Source organism: Brassica rapa, chromosome A09 (assembly GCF_000309985.2).
Source record: "Brassica rapa cultivar Chiifu-401-42 chromosome A09, CAAS_Brap_v3.01, whole genome shotgun sequence".
Lineage (NCBI taxonomy): Eukaryota > Viridiplantae > Streptophyta > Magnoliopsida > Brassicales > Brassicaceae > Brassica > Brassica rapa.
In genome coordinates, this window is record NC_024803.2 from 19412019 (window position 1) to 19434325 (window position 22307).

At 31.8% G+C, this 22307-nt stretch overlaps 2 protein-coding genes across 2 annotated transcripts; one reads left to right on the forward strand and one right to left on the reverse strand.

The window, feature by feature from the left end:
• Positions 1-477: 477 nt before the first annotated feature.
• LOC103838892 (probable serine/threonine-protein kinase At1g09600) lies at positions 478-11829 on the forward strand. The gene is made up of 9 exons (XM_009115343.3): positions 478-1390; positions 1458-1742; positions 1806-2123; positions 2200-2427; positions 2621-2721; positions 2804-3107; positions 3197-8119; positions 8889-10849; positions 11620-11829. Exons 1-7 carry the CDS (start codon positions 941-943, stop codon positions 3362-3364), a joined length of 1854 nt encoding a protein of 617 aa, XP_009113591.1. The 5' UTR covers positions 478-940; the 3' UTR covers positions 3365-8119; positions 8889-10849; positions 11620-11829.
• Positions 11830-17059: 5230 nt separating this feature from the next.
• LOC103838887 lies at positions 17060-22211 on the reverse strand. The gene is made up of 2 exons (XM_009115342.3): positions 19786-22211; positions 17060-19524 (listed from the first exon to the last, which is right to left on the reverse strand). Exons 1-2 carry the CDS (start codon positions 19814-19816, stop codon positions 19280-19282), a joined length of 276 nt encoding a protein of 91 aa, XP_009113590.1. The 5' UTR covers positions 19817-22211; the 3' UTR covers positions 17060-19279.
• Positions 22212-22307: the final 96 nt, after the last annotated feature.

Genomic DNA, 22307 nt, shown 5'->3' on the forward strand with positions numbered 1-22307 from the left:
TTTGTACAGTTTGCGGGCTCCACGGACAAGTGACGGCTCGCGATTGGTTCAATTTTTTTTTTTAAGGACAAAAAAAAAATCAAGGACCCATAACGGTATCACGCGATAATCATTCTCTAATGCAACATGGAGTTTATTTTGTAATAATCTTGTCGATGTCCTTGGAGATTGTTATCAGCTAGAGAGATACGTTGTGGCAGACTTGAACTTAAAAGAGTTTTGGGATCATGTTCGAAAGGATACATAAACATAGAGAAAGTGGTTCCCATGATCTCTGACAGACAAGATCCTACGTGGGTCATTGTCATAACGACAACAGAAAACAACAAACATCTCTCATATTTGACCGTTGGAACAAATCTTTACCTCATGCAAAGTCGTTAAACTGTTTCTTAAAGACCCCAAAATAGAAAAACAAAGAGAGAGCTAGATCTCTTGAGTTGTGTACTCCACAGAATCTAGGGCTCCTCCTAGTTTCTCGCGAAACAAAAACGAATCAGTCTCTCATGGTCCTAAAGATTAATGACATTCTGTTCTTCAGTTTTCTCTCTCCGGATTTTCTTTATCGACGAACAGGGTTTGCTGCAACTTTTTGACCACCATGCAGTGACTTAACGGAAAAAACAAAAGCTTCGAGTATTTTTGTTGTTTGTAAGGTTCTTTTCGTCCTCATCTCTTGTTTCTTGAGTTACAAGTCTTCTCTCCTGTGATTTTAGAATTTCTCATTGTACTAGCTAGGGCGTTTCCATTTCTGAAAAGTCATTGATTGTACATTTGGCTCTCTCTCCTTCCTCCTGACACATAACCTTCGAGAGACTCAATTACATCTTGATCATCCATCTGATGAACCTGAGATTCTTGGGTTTTATACTTGGGGATCAATCAGGAGATAGTATTTGTTCTTGATGCACACGGAGATTGTGAAGTTGTCTGGAGTATTATGGGTTGCATCTTCTCAAAAAGAAATACAGAAGAAGAAGAAGAAGAAGTTAATGTTGAACATGAGAAACCTCAAGAAACATCCTCAGTTCAATTGATTGCGCCTACAACCTCCCAGAAAGATGACTTTTCACATAAATCCGTGGACGGAAGCTCATCGCATAAAGCATCTGGTCGAGGCAGCGGATTGATTGTTCCTATAGACGATAGTGATGGTAAAACGGTAATTGTGGAGAGACCCACAAGGTCCCACCGGAGATGTTCAACAGCAGATGTTGGAACAGGAGGAGGATTTCAATTGTTTCAGCAGCCCCCGAGTAATGTTATCTCAAGTAGCCCCGAGTCTGAGCTCACTGCAGCTGGATGGCCTTCTTGGCTAACCTCTGTTGCTGGTGAAGCCATCAAGGGTTGGGTTCCTCGTCCGGCCGAATCCTTTGAGAAGTTGGACAAAGTTAGTTTCTTTTGCCCCTAATCTTTGGTCTTCACGGCATGTTTAAACTTACATATGTCTTATGCAGATTGGACAAGGGACTTATAGTACCGTGTACAGAGCTCGTGATCTTGAGACCGGTAAAATGGTAGCCATGAAGAAGGTTAGATTCGTCAATATGGATCCTGAGAGTGTGAGATTCATGGCTAGGGAAATCAACATCTTGCGGAAACTTGACCATCCAAACGTTATGAAGCTCGATTGTCTTGTCACCTCAAAACTCTCTGGTAGCTTGTACCTTGTGTTCGAGTACATGGAGCATGATCTTTCTGGTCTCGCTCTTAGACCCGGTGTCAAATTCACAGAACCTCAGGTACATTTTATGTCTGAAAAAAAAGTTAACAAGTGGACTAATAACCATTGTTGCTTCTTGCAGATCAAATGTTACATGAAACAGCTGCTTAGCGGTCTTGAACATTGCCACAGCCGAGGAATCCTCCACCGCGACATTAAGGGTTCAAATCTCTTGGTGAACAATGATGGAGTCCTCAAGATTGGAGATTTTGGTCTGGCGAGTTTCTATCATCCAGATCAAGATGAACCCCTGACGAGCCGTGTAGTCACCTTGTGGTATAGGGCCCCTGAGCTTCTACTTGGAGCTACAGATTATGGAGCCGGCATAGATCTGTGGAGTGTTGGTTGCATTCTAACAGAACTTTTCTTAGGGAAACCAATCATGCCCGGAAGAACAGAGGTGAACATCATCAGTTCTTTGAATCCCCATAACATGTTCATCTTTTAATTTATTGATTCCAAGCAATGTCTTTTAGGTGGAGCAAATGCATAAGATCTTCAAGTTGTGTGGTTCACCATCCGATGATTACTGGCGGAAGACAAAACTACCACTTGCGACAAGTTTCAAACCACAACAACCTTACAAACGTGTCCTTCTGGAGACGTTCAAGAGTTTGCCATCTTCGGCTCTAGCTCTTGTTGACAAGCTTCTATCCTTAGAACCAGAGAAGCGAGGCTCAACTTCATCAACGCTAAACAGCAAGGTAAATATATCCTTGTGCATATTTATTATGCTAGCAGTTCTTGATTTGCCTCCTCAACTAAAACTCTAATCTTCTATTTTCTCTAGTTTTTTTTTTTTTTTGAGAGCATACCTTAAATTTGTGATTAAAAATATTAATTTCACTTTCCTAAATCATTTTTTGAAAGCATACCTTAAATGTCTCTTTTCTCTAGTTCTTCACAACCGAACCACTCCCTTGCGAGGTATCAAGTTTGCCCAAGTATCCTCCAAGCAAGGAACTTGATGCAAAGGTCCGTGATGAAGAAGCAAGAAGGTATGTGAATAGTGTTTCTTTTTCTTCCCACATTGATTCATTTCATGCAAAGTTCTAAGCATATCTTCTTATATAAATTCAGGAAACGTGCCGAAACTGTGAAGGGACGTGAAGCTGAATCGGTGAGAAGGGCTTCGAGAGATTTTAATCCTGAGGAAGCCAGTAGAACAGGGTCGAGAGGAGAGACGGGAAGAGGCGATAGAGATAAAGGATTTTCTCATACCAATTCAATGATTCACCCAAGTATAACAGCAACATGGAGTAAAAACGAAAGCTCTAGGCACAATGTAGTAGAGCTGAAAGCTACCCGATCTAGCAATGTGCCAGTCACAGCAAGATACTTGTCTCCTTCATATAAAGATGACGCAGCCATTGAACCCACGACGGTAGTAAAGTCAACATATAAGCTCTAATTTCCCACTTTTAGTAATGGTTCATAATATGTTTTTTGTTGTTGTTGCTCATGCTGTTACAGACATACAGACGCAAGAAGAACAGAATGCACTGTTCAGGTCCATTGATGCCTCCAGGTGGAAACATTGAGGACATTCTGAAAGAGCATGAGAGGCAAATCCAAGAGGCTGTAAGGAAATCGCGGCTTGAGAAATCTGCAACAAAGAAAAATCACAAAACAGGTTCATAAATAGAAGACATGAGTGAAGCTTTGGTAACACTAAAAACATCACCTGAACTGGAAGAAGGAAGACTGACCATGGCCATCGGGCTCTGCTTTTCGGTTTTATGCTGCAATAGCGACAGTTCTTCAACATCTTTTAGCAGGCCGTTGCCGCCACAGCTATGCTTGTGCTACTAAGCTCTGTAATTATGTGGTCATTGTACATGGAAACTCTTTGTTCTCTTTCTCACATATTTTCATGTGGCTTGGAGAAGCAAATAAGTGTGTGTACTATTTAGGAACTGTGTTTAGTTGTGCAAGTCACTCTGCAGATATAAGTTTTTTTTTTCCAGTCTTTACACAGAAGTGCATTTACATATACAAGAACTACATAAGTTGATGGATCTTAGAATCCATTCAAATATTATGGTTAGAGTTTGGTCTAACATATTAACAGGAAATGAATAAAATAACTTCTTTTTATTTAAGACAAAAGGTCATTCTATTACTCAAACTTGAGGTACTAGAATAGAATAACCAACAAAGCAAATGTCCCTATGATATAAGTTATTTTGAAGTCTTGAAATCTGCTCTTGAATCTTGAATAAAATAGCTTTTAGTTATGAATTGATAGTGAAAATATGATACTACTGATTTTATAAGATGATGATATAGACAAAGGTGAAAGTGATTCTATGATTGTAACCAACTCGAAGTATAAAACTAGATAAAGATTAGAGAGGATGTCCAAAAGGCCAAGATCCCTTTCTCATTCATCTTCTTTCTTCTTTTCTAGCTGGTTCTAAGTGAATCGTAATGAAAGCTTGATCTTCATCGTGAATCTAGCGCGATCAAGTTGTCATTAATTTCCCAGTTTCTTCTTTGTTTTGAGTTAGCTGTCAAAGCAATGTTGACTCCCTTTGGGCTTGATGGACCTTTGTTCTCTTATGTTTTGTTGTCTCCTTAATGGGATCTTAAACTATTTATTGGGACGATTGTTGAATCAGGTTTAGAATAGGGTAAAACCCATCTCCAACAATAATCCCCTCCGAGTTCAGAGTGTTTAATATCTTCAACCAGTTGCGGTGTTGATTCCAACCTGGTCACGTATTTTTTTTTGTTTTTTTTTTGACATCGACATTCATAAATCAGGGGATCACGTATTTGTACCAGTGGTTTATGATTTTCAAAACTCGGTTCAAGACTCTGATCCTTAAAATTTATTAATGATTTGATTTCCTTTCTTTGTATATTAAATTGATTTGGCCTGGGCGATCATTTCCTTTTTTTGTGGAGATATAAACCCTTTGTCCTCTCTCTCTCTCTCTCTCTCTCTCTCTCTCTCTCTCTCTCTCTCTCTCTCTCTCTCTCTCTCTCTCTCTCTCTCTCTCTCTCTCTCTCTCTCTCTCTCTCTCTCTCTCTCTCCCTCTCTCAGTCTCCAGATCCCTCCTCAGGATGTTACCTTGAGGAATGAGGTTATTACAGAAATCAAAGTTACATGAGCCTAACATAACCTATCAAAGCTAAGTAGAGACGATCACGGTATTCTTCATCTTCTTGCTCTAAAACCATGTTTGAGAAGAAACATATCATGTCTTACAACAGAGATGTGAATATAAAGCGTTGTGCTTGTTCGGATTTCTTGCAACCAGTGGGGTGATATATATCCATCGGCTCAAGTAACAGGGAGAAATATGTGGGCAAAGAGGCTAAAGTAAACATCGTTTCATTAAATTTCTCTCTCTCTCTCTCTCTCTCTCTCTCTCTCTCCCCAGTTCCCTCCTCAGGAAGTTTCCTTGAGGAAGGAGGTTATTACAAAAAGAAAAGTTTCTTTGAGGAGGGAGGTTATTACAAAAAGCAAAGTTACATGAGCCTGACACAATCTATCAAAGCTAAGCATAGACCATCATGGTATTCTTCATCTTCTTGTTCCAAAACCTTGTTTGGGAAGAAACAAATCATGACTTACAATAGAGATGTGAATGTAAAGCGTTGTGCTTGTTCAGATCCATCTTGCAACCAGTGGCTAAAGTAAACATCGTTTCATTAAATCAATCTCTCTCTCTCTCTCTCTCTCTCTCTCTCTCTCTCTCTCTCTCTCTCTCTCTCCCATGTTCCCTCCTTAGGAAGTTTCCTTGAAGAAGAAGGTTATTACAGAAAGCAAAGTTTCCTTGAGGAAGGAGGTTATTACAGAAAGCAAAGTTACATGAACCTGACACAATCTATCAAAGCTAAGCATAGACTATCATGGTATTCTTCATCTTCTTGTTCCAAAACCTTGTTTGAGAAGAAACATATCATGTCTTACAACGGAGATGTGAATGTAAAGCGTTGTGTTGTTCAGATCCATCTTGCCATCAGTGGAGTGATCTATATCAACCGGCTCAAGTAACAGGGAGAAATCAGAAATATGTCGGCAAAGAGGCTAAAGTAAACATCGTTTCATTAAATCTTTAAAGCATTTCAACACCTTGTTGGTTCTATGAAACACATAACACTGATTTATAGATACATAAGCAAATTTTGTGTATGTTCTTTTACATACGAGTTAGTTTGAAAACTGCTGCAATGTTGTTGTTTGGCCACTTTTATTATTTAATAGTTAACTTCTAATGCTTCTAAGATCATATGTTCCTCCCATCTCTTGTCAATATGAAACCAATAGCAAAGCTTCATCTTTTGACATGAGAAGCCAATTAAATGACCAAATAACATAGTTTAGACCAAATTTTCCTAATAAATTTACTCTTACCATCTAGATCTAAAACATAATTCAGTTCAACTATCTGAGTATTACACAGTTTTCATTTTTCATTATTTTATTGAATGACTAAAAAATTTAATTAAATACTTTCTAATTTTTAATATAATCTTATAAATTATGTTACATGTGGGACATCCACCTAATAAACTATTAATTTAAATAGTAATGTTTGAAAAGTATTTTATTGACATTGTTTTAAATAAATTCATAGTTCTAAAAATAGCAATAACTTTTTGAGAACATCAGATTTATGTACACGCATAGGACACATACCTTTTTATTTACTTAAAGGAAAATGAACGAGTCTAAAGCTTCCACATGTTATATGAGAAAAACATGGATTTTTCTAAATTAGATTCGTTTAAATCGGATAAAAGTGGGTCAAATCATGGATAAAAGTGGCCCAATTCCATGGTCTGTCAACTATTAATAAAAAATATGATAACATTATTGCTAGATGTAACCAATATTATGTATAAAATCAAAAGCTTAAGACAAGTTAAAAAGATAGAGATGAAATCACAACCAATATTTAAATGTGAGATAATCAACTAACATGTAATTTTGTACACATTGTAAAAAAAAAAAAGCAAGAGTTGATTATCAAACTAGAAAGTGTTAGAAAGAGCAACAAATCATGCAAGGGCAGTCTAAGCTTGAATTGGCATGACAGATGGGTTGCAGACATGCCATGTGAAATTTCTACAAACTCATAAAACAATGCAAAGAAAATTGATAGCATTGTTTCTGAACATGACAAAGCTCTGGTCATGAAGAAAAATTTCACAACCAGAGTTTTTGGTAGTCCTCCTCCAATGTCATCATCAGCTACGATTTCTGAGATTTCATCTACATAGTCTCAATTTCCCTTCTCATGAAGTTTCCTTTAGGGAAGAGGTTATTACAGAAAGCCAAGTTATATGAACCTAACACAATCTATCAAAGCTAAGAAGAGACGATCAACCAGTATTCTTCATCTTCTTGTTCAAAAATCACTGTTTGAAAAGAAACAGTTTATGTCTTACAACGAAGATGTGAATGTAAAGTGTTGTGCATGTTCAGATCCATCATGCAACCAATGGAGTGATCTATATCCACATGCTAAAGTAACAAGGAGAAATATGTGGGAAAAGAAGCTAAAGTAAAGATCGTTTCATTAAATCATTAAAACATTTCAACACCTTGATGGTTCTAAAACACACACAAAATACTGATTTATAGATATTAGTATGAAGACTGCTGCAATGTTGTTGTTTGACCACTTTTATTATTTAATAGTTAACTTCTGATGCTTCTAAGATAATATGTTCTTCCCAACTCTTTGTCAATATGAAACCAAGAGCAAAGTTTCATCTTTAGACATGAAATGCCTATTAAATGACCAAATAACCTAGTTTAGACGAAAGCTTCCTAATAAAATTTATTCTCACTATCTAAATCTAAAACTGAATTCAGTTCATCTATCTGATTATTATATAGTTTTCATTTTTCGTTATTTTATTGAATGAATAAAAAAATTTGATTAAATACTTACTAATTTTTTTAATATAATCTTATAAATTATGTTACATGTGGGACATCCACCTAATAACCTATTAATTTAAATAGTAATGTTTGAAAAGTAATTTAATGACATTGTTTTAAATAAATTAATAATTCTAAAAATAGCAATAACTTTATGAGAACATCAGGTTTATGTACACGCATAGGACACATACCTTTTTATTTACTTAAAGGAAAATGAACCAGTCTAAAGCTTCCACATGTTATATGAGCAAAACATGGATTTTTCTAAATTAGATTCGTTTAAATCGGAACATATTAATGTGAGTTTCTTAAATTAGATTTTTAATATGTATATATACGTAAGAATACTTCTTATGTTTAAAAAAAAATAGAATACTTCATCTCTTTCCTAATTTTTTAAGTCAATATCAATCTATTTCTATAATCCAAGATGAAGAAATCCCTTCAACTCTCGTTTACGTTCTTAATTATCTCCATCATTCTCTCACAAGGTTTGTATTTACATCTTAATATATTGCATATAGTAATTCCATAATAAATTGATTATAATAAAATTTGACTTTTAAAATATTGTAAACCCTCATATAATAAATTTTGTTTACTAAATAAAACATAGCATTAAATTATCTCTTTGTGTATAATTCATAAATTTGAAGAAGGCTAGAAAATATAGAAAGTATGGTCAGAAATGTTTGCGTTAAAATTGAAAGGATCAACCCTGAAGTATTTAAGTGTTTTTATACTTTATTTCATTTATAATTTTTTTAATGTATGGGTTTATATATGATGAAGAACTATTATGATGAAATAATATTAAATAGTTTCATTTTTATCATCTATTTATGAACATTTTGTCCTGCACATACAAATGATTTAACCAACACTTTTCATAATATGGATGAACTATAGTTCTTACGTAAATTTATTTGATATTTTTAATTAAATTTATAGATTTTATAGGTTATATGTTATGCTTTTCCAATACATACAATAGTTGTTCTGAAAATATCAAAATTTTATACGTAATGTTTATTAATATGCACACAATTCTTAAAACCATATTTTTTACAAAATAAAAAATAATGTGTGACCAAACGATATGCTCATTTTTTTATTTACTGGCAAAATATTTTTTTTTTTACTTATAAGGTTTAAAACAAAATGTTATTAAACAATTTTTGCTGATAAATAAGTTTTGTATTTCATAAAATCTATATATATTTTCTAACAATTAAAATTTGAGATTTTTATATCTTACAGGAATGATGGCAGATGCGCAGAAAAAGAATTGTCCTCATAAAATTCCAATAAAAGGAAGCTATTGTGCTCCAACTATATGTTTGGATAAGTGTAAGAAGCAATATGGAACTCTTGGTAGTTGTTCAGTAGAAAAAGGATTTTGTAACTGCGCTTGTAAGTAAGGGTTCTCACTAAGTGTTATGAATCTAGTAATGTCCAACCAAAGTTTTATATTATTTCTTTTAACAATAAGTCTAAAAGTTTGTCTCTGATTTGTGGATCTATTTATAATAAATAATAATATGAATGTTAAATAAATACAAATGTGTAAAACAAGAGTGGACTATTAATAAAATATATGATCACATTATTGTTAGAAGTAACCAATATTATGTGTAAAATTAAAAGTTTAAGACGAGTTAAAAAGATATAGTGAGATAATCACAACCAATATTTAAATGTGAGATAATCAACTAACATGTAATTTTGTACACATTGTAAAAAAAAAAAAAAAAGCAAGAATTGATTATCAAACAAGAAAGTGTTAGAAAGAGCAACAAATCATGCAAGGGCAGTCTAGGCTTGAATTGGCATGACATATGGGTTGCAGACATGCCATGGGAAAGTCCTACAAACTCATTAGACAACGCAAAGAAAATTGATAGCACTATTTCTGAACATGACAAAGCTCTGGTCATGAAGAAAAATTTCACAACTAGAGTTTTTGGTAGTCCTCCTCCAATGTCATCATCAGCTACGAGTTCTGAGACTTTATCCACATCTCAGTCTCCATTTCCCTTCTCATGAAGTTTTCTTTAGGGAAGAGGTTATTACAGAAAGCCAAGTTACATGAACCTAACACAATCTATCAAAGCTAAGAAGAGACGATCAACCTGTATTATTCATCTTCTTGTTCAAAAATCACTGTTTGAAAAAAAACAGATTATGTCTTACAACGAAGATGTGAATGTAAAGTGTTCTGCATGTTCAGATCCATCTAGCAACCAGTGGAGTGATCTATATCCACATGCTCAAGTAACAAGGAGAAATATGTGGGCAGAGAAGCTAAAGTAAAGATCGTTTCATTAAATCATCAAAACATTTCAACACCTTGATGGTTCTAAAACACACACAAAGTACTGATTTATAGATATATAAGCAACTTCTATGTATGTTCTTTTACATACGAGTTAGTATGAAGACTGCTGCAATGTTGTTGTTTGGCCAATTTTATTATTTAATAGTTAACTTCTGATGCTTTTAGGATAATATGTTCTTCTCAACTCTTTGTCAATATGAAACCAAGAGCATAGTTTCATCTTTAGATATGAAAGGCCTATTAAATGACCAAATAACCTAGTTTAGACGAAAGCTTCCTAATAAAATTTATTCTCACTATCTAAATCTAAAACTGAATTCAATTCATCTATCTGATTATTATATAGTTTTCATTTTTCGTTATTTTATTGAATGAATAAAAAATTTAATGAAATACATACTAATTTTTTAAATATAATCTTATAAATTATGTTACATGTGGGACATCCACCTAATAAGCTATTAATTTAAATAGTAGTGTTTGAAAAGTAATTTAATGACATTGTTTTAAATAAATTAATAATTCTAAAAAATAGCAATAACTTTTTGAGAACATCAGATTTTTGTACACGCATAAGACACATACCTTTTTATTTACTTAAAGGAAAATGAACGAGTCTAAAGCTTCCACATGTTATATGAGCAAAACATGGATTTTTCTAAATTAGATTCGTTTAAATCGGAACATATTAATGTGATTTTCTTAAATTAGATTTTTAATATGTATATATACGTAAGAATACTTCTTATGTTTAAAAAAATAGAATACTTCATCTCTTTCCTAATTTTTTAAGTCAATATCAATCTATTTCTACAATTCAAGATGAAGAAATCCCTTCAACTCTCGTTTACGTTCTTAATTATCTCCATCATTCTCTCACAAGGTTTGTATTTACATCTTAATATATTGCATATAGTAATTCCATAATAAATTGATTATAATAAAATTTGACTTTTAAAATATTGTAAACCCCCATATAATAAATTTTGTTTACTAAATAAAACATAGCATTAAATTATCTCTTTGTGTAAAATTCATAAATTTGAAGAAGGCTAGAAAATATAGAAAGTATGGTCAGAAATGTTTGCGTTAAAATTGAAAGGATCAACCCTGAAGTATTTAAGTGTTTTTATACTTTATTTCATTTATAATTTTTTTTTAATGTATGGGTTTATATATGATGAAGAACTATTATGATGAAATAATATTAAATAGTTTCATTTTTATCATCTATTTATGAACATTTTGTCCTGCATATACAAATGATTTAACCAACACTTTTCATAATATGGATGAACTATAGTTCTTACGTAAATTTATTTGATATTTTTAATTAAATTTATAGATTTTATAGGTTATATGTTATGCTTTTCCAATACATACAATAGTTGTTCTTAAAATATCATAATTTTATACGTAATGTTTATTAATATGCACACAATTCTTAAAACCATATTTTTCACAAAATAAAAAATAATGTGTGACCAAACGATATGCTCATTTTTTTTATTTACTGGCAAAATATTTTTTTTTACTTATAAGGTTTAAAACAAAATGTTATTAAACAATTTTTGCTGATAAAAAAGTTTTGTATTTCATAAAATCTATATATATTTTCTAACAATTAAAATTTGAGATTTATATATCTTACAGGAATGATGGCAGATGCGCAGAAAAAGAATTGTCCTCATAAAATTCCAATAAAAGGAAGCTATTGTGCTCCAACTATATGTTTGGATAAGTGTAAGAAGCAACATGGAACTCTTGGTAGTTGTTCAGTAGAAAAAGGATTTTGTAACTGCGCTTGTAAGTAAGGGTTCTCACTAAGTGTTATGAATCTAGTAATGTCCAACCAAAGTTTTATATTATTTCATTTAACAATAAGTGTAAATGTTTGTCTCTGATTTGTGGATCAATTTATAATAAATATTAATATGAATGTTAAATAAATACAAATGTGTAAAACAAGAGTGGACTATTAATAAAATATATGATCACATTATTGTTAGAAGTAACCAATATTATGTGTTAAATTAAAAGGTTAAGACAAGTTAAAAAGATAGAGATGAAATCACAACCAATATTTAAATGTGAGATAATCAACTAACATGTAATTTTGTACACATTGTAAAAAATAAAAAATAAAGCAAGAATTGATTATCAAACAAGAAAGTGTTAGAAAGAGCAACAAATCATGCAAGGGCAATCTAGGCTTGAATTGGCATGACAGATGGGTTGCAGACATGCCATGGGAAAGTCCTACAAACTCATCAGACAACGCAAAGAAAATTGGTAGCACTGTTTCTGAATATGACAAAGCTCTGGTCATGAAGAAAAATTTCACAACCAGAGTTTTTGGTAGTCCTCCTCCAATGTCATTATCAGCTACGAGTTCTGAGACTTCATCCACATCTCAGTCTCCATTTTCCTTCTCATGAAGTTTCCTTTAGGGAAGATGTTATTACAGAAATCCAAGTTACATGAACCTAAAACAATCTATCAAAGCTAAGAAAAGATGATCAACCAGTATTCTTCATCTTCTTGTTCAAAAAACACTGTTTGAAAAGAAACAGTTCATCTCTTACAACGAAGATGTGATTATAAAGTGTTGTGCATGTTCAGATCCATCTTGCAACCAGTGGAGTGATCTATATGCCCATGCTCAAGTAACAAGGAGAAATATGTTGTCAAAGAAGCTAAAGTAAAGATCGTTTCATTAAATCATTAAAACATTTCAACACCTTGATGGTTCTAAAACACACACAACATACTGATTTATAGATATATGAGCAACTTCTATGTATGTTCTTTTACATACGAGTTAGTATGAAGACTGCAGCAATGTTGTTGTTTGACCACTTTTATTATTTAATAGTTAGCTTCTGATGCTTCTAAGATAATATGTTCTTCCCAACTCTTTGTCAATATGAAACCAAGAGCAAAGTTTCATCTTTAGACATGAAAGGCCTATTAAATGACCAAATAACCTAGTTTAGACGAAAGCTTCCTAATAAAATTTATTCTCACTATCTAAATCTAAAACTGAATTCAGTTCATCTATCTGATTATTATATAGTTTTTATTTTTCGTTATTTTATCGAATGAATAAAATTTTTTTATTAAATACTTACTAATTTTTTTAATATAATCTTATAAATTATGTTACATGTGGGACATCCACCTATAAACTATTAATTTAAATAGTAATGTTTGAAAAGTAATTTAATGACATTGTTTTAAATAAATTCATAATTCTAAAAATAGCAATAACTGTTTAGAACATCAGATTTATGTACACGCATAGGACACATACCTTTTTATTTACTTATAGGAAAATGAACGAGTTTAAAGCTTCCACATATTATATGAGCAAAACATGGATTTTTCTAAATTAGATTCATTTAAATCAGAACATATTAATGTGAGTTTCTTAAATTAGATTTTTAATATGTATATATATGTAAGAATACTTCTTATGTTTTAAAAAAAATAGAATACTTCATCTCTTTCCTAAATTTTTAAGTCAATATAAATCCATTTCTATAATCCAAGATGAAGAAATCTCTTCAACTCTCGTTTACGTTCTTAATTATCTCCATCATTCTCTCACAAGGTTTGTATTTACATCTTAATATATTGCATATAGTAATTCCATAAAAAATTGATTATAATAAAATTTGACTTTTAAAATATTGTAAACCCCCATATAATAAATTTTGTTTACTAAATAAAACATAGCATTAAATTATCTCTTTGTGTAAAATTCATAAATTTGAAGAAGGCTAGAAAATATAGAAAGTATGGTCAGAAATGTTTGCGTTAAAATTGAAAGGATCAACCCTGAAGTATTTAAGCGTTTTTATACTTTATTTCATTTATAATTTTTTTTTAATGTATGGGTTTATATATGATGAAGAACTATTATGATGAAATAATATTAAATAGTTTCATTTTTATCATCTATTTATGAACATTTTGTCCTGCACATACAAATGATTTAACCAACACTTTTCATAATATGGATGAACTATAGTTCTTACGTAAATTTATTTGATATTTTTAATTAAATTTATAGATTTTATAGGTTATATGTTATGCTTTTCCAATACATACAATAGTTGTTCTTAAAATATCAAAATTTTATACGTAATGTTTATAAATATGCACACAATTCTTGAAACCATATTTTTCGCAAAATAAAAAATAATGTGTAACCAAACGATATGCTCGTTTTTTTTATTTACTGGCAAAATATATTTATTTTTTACTTATAACGTTTAAAACAAAATGTTATTAAACATTTTTTGCTGATAAATAAGTTTTGTATTTCATAAAATCTATATATATTTTCTAACAATTAAAATTTGAGATTTTTATATCTTACAGGAATGATGGCAGATGCGCAGAAAAAGAATTGTCCTCATAAAATTCCAATAAAAGGAAACTATTGTGCTCCAACTATATGTTTGGATAAATGTAAGAAGCAACATGGAACTGTTGGTAGTTGTTCGGAAGAAAAAGAATTTTGTAACTGCGCTTGTAAGTAAGGGTTCTCGCTAAGTGTTATGAATTTAGTAATGTCCAACCAAAGTTTTATATTATTTCTTTTGACAATAAGTCTAAATGTTTGTCTCTTATTTGTGGATCTATTTATAATAAATAATAATATGAATATTAAATAAATACAAATGTGTAAAACAAGAGTGGACTATTAATAAAATATATGATCACATTATTGTTAGAAGTAACCAATATTATGTGTAAAATCAAAAGCTTAAGACGAGTTAAGAAGATAGAGATGAAATCACAACCAATATTTAAATGTGAGATAATCAACTAACATGTAATTTTGTACGCATTGTAAAAAAAAAAAAAAGCAAGAGTTGATTATCAAACAAGAAAGTGTTAGAAAGAGCAATAGATCATGCGAGAGCAGTCTATGTTTGAATTAGCTTGACAAAGGGGTTGCATACATGCCATGAGAGGGAAAATAGATATCATTGTTTCTGAATATGACAAAGCTCTGGACAGGAAGAACAATCTCACAACTAGAGTTTTTGTTAGACCTCCGCCAATGTCATCATCAGCTACGAGTTCTGAGACTTCATCCACATCTCATTCCCCAGTTCCCTTCTCAGGAATTTTCGTTGAGGAAGGAGGTTATTACAGAAAGCCAAATTACATGAGCCTCACACAATCTATCAAAGCTAAGAAGAGACGAAAGCCAAGTTACATGAGCCTTATTAATTATATGATTATTTATATGATGGTATGTATAAAATACGATTAATTATATTATACGTATAAGAAAAAAATAACATTTAATACAAAATAAAATTTAACAACATATATATATATATAAATTAAACACCTAAATCTAGTTTTTTGTATTGTGTTTGAGAATATAACACATTTCTATGTTCGACTAGTTTCAGTTCTCAATTTAATTGACTGACCGAAGAGATTAGCAGTTGTATCATGGAATTTTTGAATGTGTCAAACTGACACAGTATATATGTTTAATGAATTAAGGAGATTGATTTTATCTCGGCTCTGCTTAGACTAAATAGTATCCCTTTTATATTTATCGAGGAACATTTGAAAAGATGTAACCTCAAGTTTGTAAAAATTAAAAAAATGTCTATCCTACGTGTCAGTTAATTAGCATAACAATTTTGATGACGTGTCAGCTCCATATTCAATTGAAAAAAATAGTTGGTCCAAAAGCTCTCTAATGATTTCGCTAGGATCCCTTAAAAATTCGATGCACATGATGCTAAGCATATGATTTGATACATAGCGTGAGATAATTAAGCATTTAATGGAATTGACAGTTTATTGGAATGCTAGCACTTATTAGCATATATTTCTTATGTAATGTTGTACGCCAATTTTGTAATAGTTCGTCTAATATATATTGCCGGTTACCATATATGTTTAAAAAAATATTTAATATGTGCATATTGATAAAACTGTGTATTTAAGAATATATATCATTATATCCGTAGCTACGACTATATACATAACGTATTTATGCAAATAACTATATATTATTTATTTGTATATTAGTAAATATTTTAATTTACGTTCGTATACATACATTCAAATAACTTATGCATATGTATACTTTTGTTATTATGTCACAACATCCCCTATTACACAACTATATGCATATTCACAAAACTAACAAGCATGTGTTATGATGTAAATTTTAATAATATCTTTAAATAAACATATATTGAAAAGTTAATATTCTAATTTTGGAAATCTTCATTGTTTTTTTTAATGATTATAAATTATTGGAACTATTAAACATCCCACATTAAAAAAATTTCGTTGGTGTAAAACTTTGTTACACAAATATGCAAATAATCATAAAACCATATGAGTAGAAACCTCATTTAATAAATATACATATTAAAAGTATACTATATATCTATGTTAATATCATTTAAATTTAATTATATATCGTATATGATAGATAAGATTGATTGTTTTGATTTATTTACCCTAAAATGATTGCGAATAAACAAGAGTGATCGTTTGATTTATATGTGCACAACAATTTTTTGCATAATAGTAATTGGTTTCTTAGTTATTCAATATATATAATATTATTTTATTGTTTCATAATATGCATAAAAATATAAAATAAGTAATAAATATAAAATATTTATTTTGCACAAAACGCGGATCTTAACCTAAGTATGTAGCTCTTTAATAATTTTAAATCTTAAACATTTTCTAAATCTCAGGCCAAAACAAACAAACCAAATAAGAATAAAATCTAAAATCAATATTTATATTGAGAAATAACCAAAATGAAAAGGAGACACAAAAAGTAGAAAACTATTGACGATAGATAAGATTGGCACGTGAACGTAAACTTCTCATATCCATAATTAAATTTTAAATTGTTAAATCATGTTATAAAACCAAGCTGGCATAGTTTTATTGTAACCAAATTGTAGACTTGAGATTCTTCGGCCTAAACGTGAGGTTCTTATGTGATAAGTGATTTTTTGACCTAAAATATTTTTAAAAATGAGATCACCTCATCAATAAACAAAATTATGTAATTAACAAAATTTTAAAAAAAATTTTAAAGGCCAAAATATTAATTCGATCAAAAATATACATTTATTTTTTTCATACAATATTGTTTAAATAATTTTCATATAAATTTAACATGCGCAAGGCACAAGTCTTATCCTAGTTTTGTTTATGTCTATTCCTATTATTTGTAATTTGTCACTTTACATATTCGATTTGTCCATCCTATAGAATATGGATGGTTACATAAATCCCGTTTACTTATAAACCTTCTGTTTCAAACAGACTTCATCTTTTAAAGAAACAACTGTTGAACCAGGACTTAACCAAGTTCCATTGAGTCACATTTGCAAGAGAAATGACTAACAAATATAGGATATTCATCAATTGACAGACAATGTTGTTGCTGATATCCACTGCGAATCAACACAATTCTGGTACGTGTGAAAGACTTCATACTTAGAAACTATTAAACCCTCATAGGTCCAACACTCAGAGATATATATGATAATATGAAATTAAGTTTGTTCTTACATACATACGATCAAAATGTTGTACAAGTCATCACAGATAATGCTTCAAATTGTAAGGCGGCTGGAGACCTTATTGAGGGGAGGTTTCCTCACATCTATTGGACACCATGTGTTGTTCATACTCTCAATCTCGCTCTGAAAAATATTTGTGCACCAAGGTATGTGGAAGCAAATCAAGAAACATATGAGGAGTGTAATTGGATTACTGACATTCATGGAGATGCCATTGCAATAAAAAACTTCATCATGAAACCACAACATGAGACTAGCCATTTTTGGTAAGTTCTGTCCGCTGAGACTACTTAAGGTTGCTGATACACGGTTTGCCTCAATCATTGTGATGCTTAAGAGATTGAAGCTGATCAGAAGGGGTCTTCAAGCCATGGTTATAAGTGAAGAATGGTCTACTTACAGAGATGATGACAATTGGGAAAGCAAGCTTTGTTAAAGAGAAGGTTGTAGATGATGACTGGTGGGAAAAGGTATCTTATATTATAGATTTCACAAGATCTATATATGAGATGATTAGATTTTGTGACACCGACAAACCATGTCTTCACTTGGTATATGAGATGTGGGATTCTATGATCGAGAAGGTGAAAGCTGAGATTTACAAGAGAGAAAAGCGTTCAATGTCTGAATTCAGTCCCTTCTACAATGTTGTTTATGAAATTTTGGTGGCTCGCTGGACAAGGAATAACACTCCCCTACATTGTCTAGCTCATTCTTTAAATCTAAGGTATGATTTTAATATATGATTTATCATTTTATTTTACATTTGTCACATATATATGTTTATATATTGTTCTGTATTTTGTTGATTTTATAGTGATGATTGGCTGAATGAAGATTTGGCAAGAAAATGTCCACATAGGGATGCAGAAATTTCACATGAAAGGATAAAGTGCTTTTGAAGATTGTTTCCAAGCAATGAGGATCACATGAAAGTTATGCAGGAGTATGCATTGTTCTCGATGAAGAGTGGTCCTTTTGAAGATTTAACATCCATTTCAATGATGTCTACTATGGATCCCAAAAGTTGGTGGGCTAACTTTGGTGCTCAAACTCCTCTACTCCAAGCTTTGGCTTTTAGGTTACTTGGACAGCCTAGTTCATCTTCATGTGCTGAGCGTAATTGGAGTACTTACTCATTCATTCATTCACTAAGAAGGGACAGGTTAAATCCTAGTCGTGCTCAAGACTTAGTTTTCATCCACAACAACCTAAGACTTCTATCAAGGAATTCTGATCAATATGAAGCTGAAAAGACCAAGATGTGGGACGTTGGTGGAGATGGATTTGATTCTATGGAAGATGTAGGATTCTTGGAGTTTGCTGACCTTTCACTAGATGAACCGGAATTCGAAAATGGGCTACTAGATGATTAGTTTATTCTGTTGTTGTTTAGTATTTTAATCAAGTGTGTTTGCTGCTGTTTCTGTTGCTGTTTCTGTTGCTATCTAGTATTTTTATCAAGTATGTTTGCTATTGTTTCTGCTGATGTCTAGTATTTTGATCAAGTGTGTTTGCTTCTGTTAAAGCTTATGTTTCAGATTTTAACATTTTGACTTATGGATATTTTTATATTTTCTTATAACATGGTCGCCGTTTCTATGCCGTACTCGTATCTACAAATTTTAAGTTTGACGTTTCCCGTCTCCGCTCCCGTCCCAGTTTCCGGTCCCCGTCCCGGTCCCGGGGCTGCTTTGGAAGTAACTATGAAACATTCACTTTTTTGGAGAATGCTTAGGAGTAACAACAGCATTAACGATGGCTTCTACCTCTTCTTTGACGCGTTCAAAGAAACCAGGTCCTTTCACATCATCAACTGGTGTATTCTGGTCAATGTCGTCACTTGTTCCATGAGTCTCTTTGTGATGGTGGCTCCTTGACTTTTCAGGATGATGACCTATTGCCTCTATCTCTTCTTTGACCCGTTCTAACACATTAGGCGCTCTTACAGTCTTCTCCTCTTAGAAAAAACACCCAACAAAGAAAATAAGAATTGTGTAGTTTCTCTGAATCTACACAAATGATATTACAAACATGATCAGTTTATTTCTATTATATCGATAATTCTGATAAACATTCCAATAGACTCGTGATTTGATTGTGAAATTTTTGAAAACAGGATTTGATCAAAGTCTTTGTTTTTTTTTTCTTTTTTTCTTACAGAAACTCAAAGAAACCTATACATATAACCCATGAGATCTGATGTGTTCATTGTGTGTACCTGATAAAGAGTTTAGGTTTTGTTCCGCCATGGATGGGTGTCTGAATCTCCCCTCCCCATAGATAATGATATGATCTTTGCTGCTGCCTACTTTTGGTTCTTGGTTCGGTGGCGTTTGCTCTGCTTTGGTATTTTTCTCGAAACGAGATGCGTTAAAACCGTCAAACGTAAACGAAAAGTAGTGGGTCCCACCTACAAACAGCTAGAAGACAAGAACCTGATCTGTACTCGAACCGGTGGAATGAGATTTCTGGATCAACGATTCCCAAATGTAGGAATTAAATTGATAACACTAGACTTAAAGCTAAGAAACATGAAGTAAGATGTTCCTTTCATAATAACTCTTATATATTGTACCTAAAGCCAATTTAGAAATACTATTGTCACGCGAAATATCCCAATGTGTAATTGAGTATATTCAATTTTTTTTTGTCGATTGTATTATTAAGCTTTTTAGGAATTTTTTTTTAAACAATGATAACTATCAAAACAAATATAGAAAATAGATACACCAATAGAGATCCAATGTAAACTAACACACATCTATCTTGCGTGTGTACGATGATATGTCATGGATTTTAACCATTTTAACCATAATTTATAGATATTTGTAGAGTCTTTTATATATGGAGTCTTTTCAGAGCTTTTACAACTTTAGGTACTCATTTGAGGAAAATAGTGATTTTGGAGTATTTTGGAACCTTTTTAAGAGTTATGCTGAAATCACTAAGGTGGATCAATTATTGAAAATAAACATCGATCGACAGATCACTTCCACTATCGATCGACATAGAGCTATTGATGTCGAACGAGCGAGAGTCAGCATTTAAGAAAATTACAAGTTTTATCCAAAACTCCAAGTTATTGCACCATAAGTTCTTGGCCGCATGTTAGGCTATTTATCAGGGTTTTGTATCATTTTTGAGGCAGACCTTATTGAGACTTCTTCCACCATTATCACACACTTGAAGAGGAGGCAAACTTGATAGGTTGGAAAGTTTAGGAGAGGAGAGAGAGATCTGAACTTCATAACATAAAAGATTTTAAACTCCCTTGTTTCTTTAGTTTGTCTTGTTACGTTTCATACTCATTTCACTTTAAGTATTATTCATACTATCATGACCATGTTTCTTATGAATATGTTTGAGTATTCTTATTGTTAGATTAGGGTTCTTCAAAGGGTGATCTATGTATTGATAATATGAATTGTTGTTAGGATATTTTAATAGTTCTTCATCTAGTTGTTCTTAATGCTAGGTCTAGGATTGATCACCCAGACTATGAACCATGATTGTTAATAGTATTGATTGAATATATATTAATAGAATAGATATATGGTGATACGTAAACTGATTATGTTGATTGGGATCAAAGATGAAGATTATAAACTCATTAATTTTTAGTTTGATCGGTTTCTGAAAAACACATGTTGATTTTGTATGTAACTTTTAATGAGTTTGTGTACAATCAAGGCAGTATCAGCAACTTACTTTTGCAACTTCCATGTTCAGTCACTTGAGATACCAAAATCTTCATCCTAAACTTGGTAAATTGTTACCGCAGATGACTATTATAGGTGATGGTCTGTCGGACGATACTGACCTCTTGCATGAGACACTGTAAACGTGTCTATGAGTCGCCATTCACCAAGGCGTAATTTACTATGGGTACGTTGTATGATAGTTTTTCTGGTCAAGCAGTGTATTTTTATTACCCTGAAACAAAAACAGATTTCAAAACTTAGTACACATTATTGATTTTGAGAAAAAAATAAAAATTCAAATACTCTTTACAGTTTCATCTGTGAAAATCATCTCAAAAGTATCACCTCCATAATTGGTTTTCTGCCTCACCAATGAATCAACTTCACTTGGATGCGCCATCCCTCTTTGTAGGGCTTAATGTCTTTTAGTAACGAAAAAGCCTTAATCATAGACATCGCTGTTGTTTAAAAAAAAAAAACATAGACATGGCTGAAAGTGTTTTAGTTAAGGTGATGGTTGATTTTAAGAGCACTGAGATTGATATATATGAGTAGAACTGTTAGGGTATTTAGACAGAATATACTGTTAGTAAAATCGTAATTAATATATATTAGATGTAGATATTACGAATTTGTTTTTATGGTTAGCTATAATGTAGATATTGCTATCTTATAGTATATTTGCTGATTTTAAACCAACAATAGAGGAAAACGGATGAATAGAACTCATGATATCATATATACATAAAGAATATCCTTCTTTTAAACCCTCAAGTAATACCATATTGTGTGGATTAGTTGAAACCGACCATCAATTTATAAAAATTATTTTTAAATTATGTGAATATTATGGAATATTGTTATTATTGTTGCAACCGAATGATAAGTTTGAAATTTTTTGTTAAATTAAATTTGAAGATATGTGTTTGAATTCTCGAGGTAGATATGTAACGGCCCGGTTCCTAGCCCAAAAATTTTCTTAAGGAGAGCCCGTTAAGACTGCAGCCCATTAGGGTAAATGACCTAGGGTTCCCTCCTT

Excerpts from the sequence above, each read along its gene's own strand:
- LOC103838892 (XM_009115343.3), top strand. The coding sequence starts at position 941 with ATGGGTTGCATCTTCTCAAAAAGAAATACAGAAGAAGAAGAAGAAGAA. Across the intron at positions 1,743-1,805 it reads TCAAATTCACAGAACCTCAG|ATCAAATGTTACATGAAACA; the intron begins GTACATTTTATG and ends TGCTTCTTGCAG. Across the intron at positions 2,428-2,620 it reads CATCAACGCTAAACAGCAAG|TTCTTCACAACCGAACCACT; the intron begins GTAAATATATCC and ends TCTTTTCTCTAG.
- LOC103838887 (XM_009115342.3), bottom strand. The coding sequence starts at position 19,816 with ATGGCGGAACAAAACCTAAACTCTTTATCAG. Across the intron at positions 19,525-19,785 it reads AAACCTAAACTCTTTATCAG|AGGAGAAGACTGTAAGAGCG; the intron begins GTACACACAATG and ends GTTTTTTCTAAG.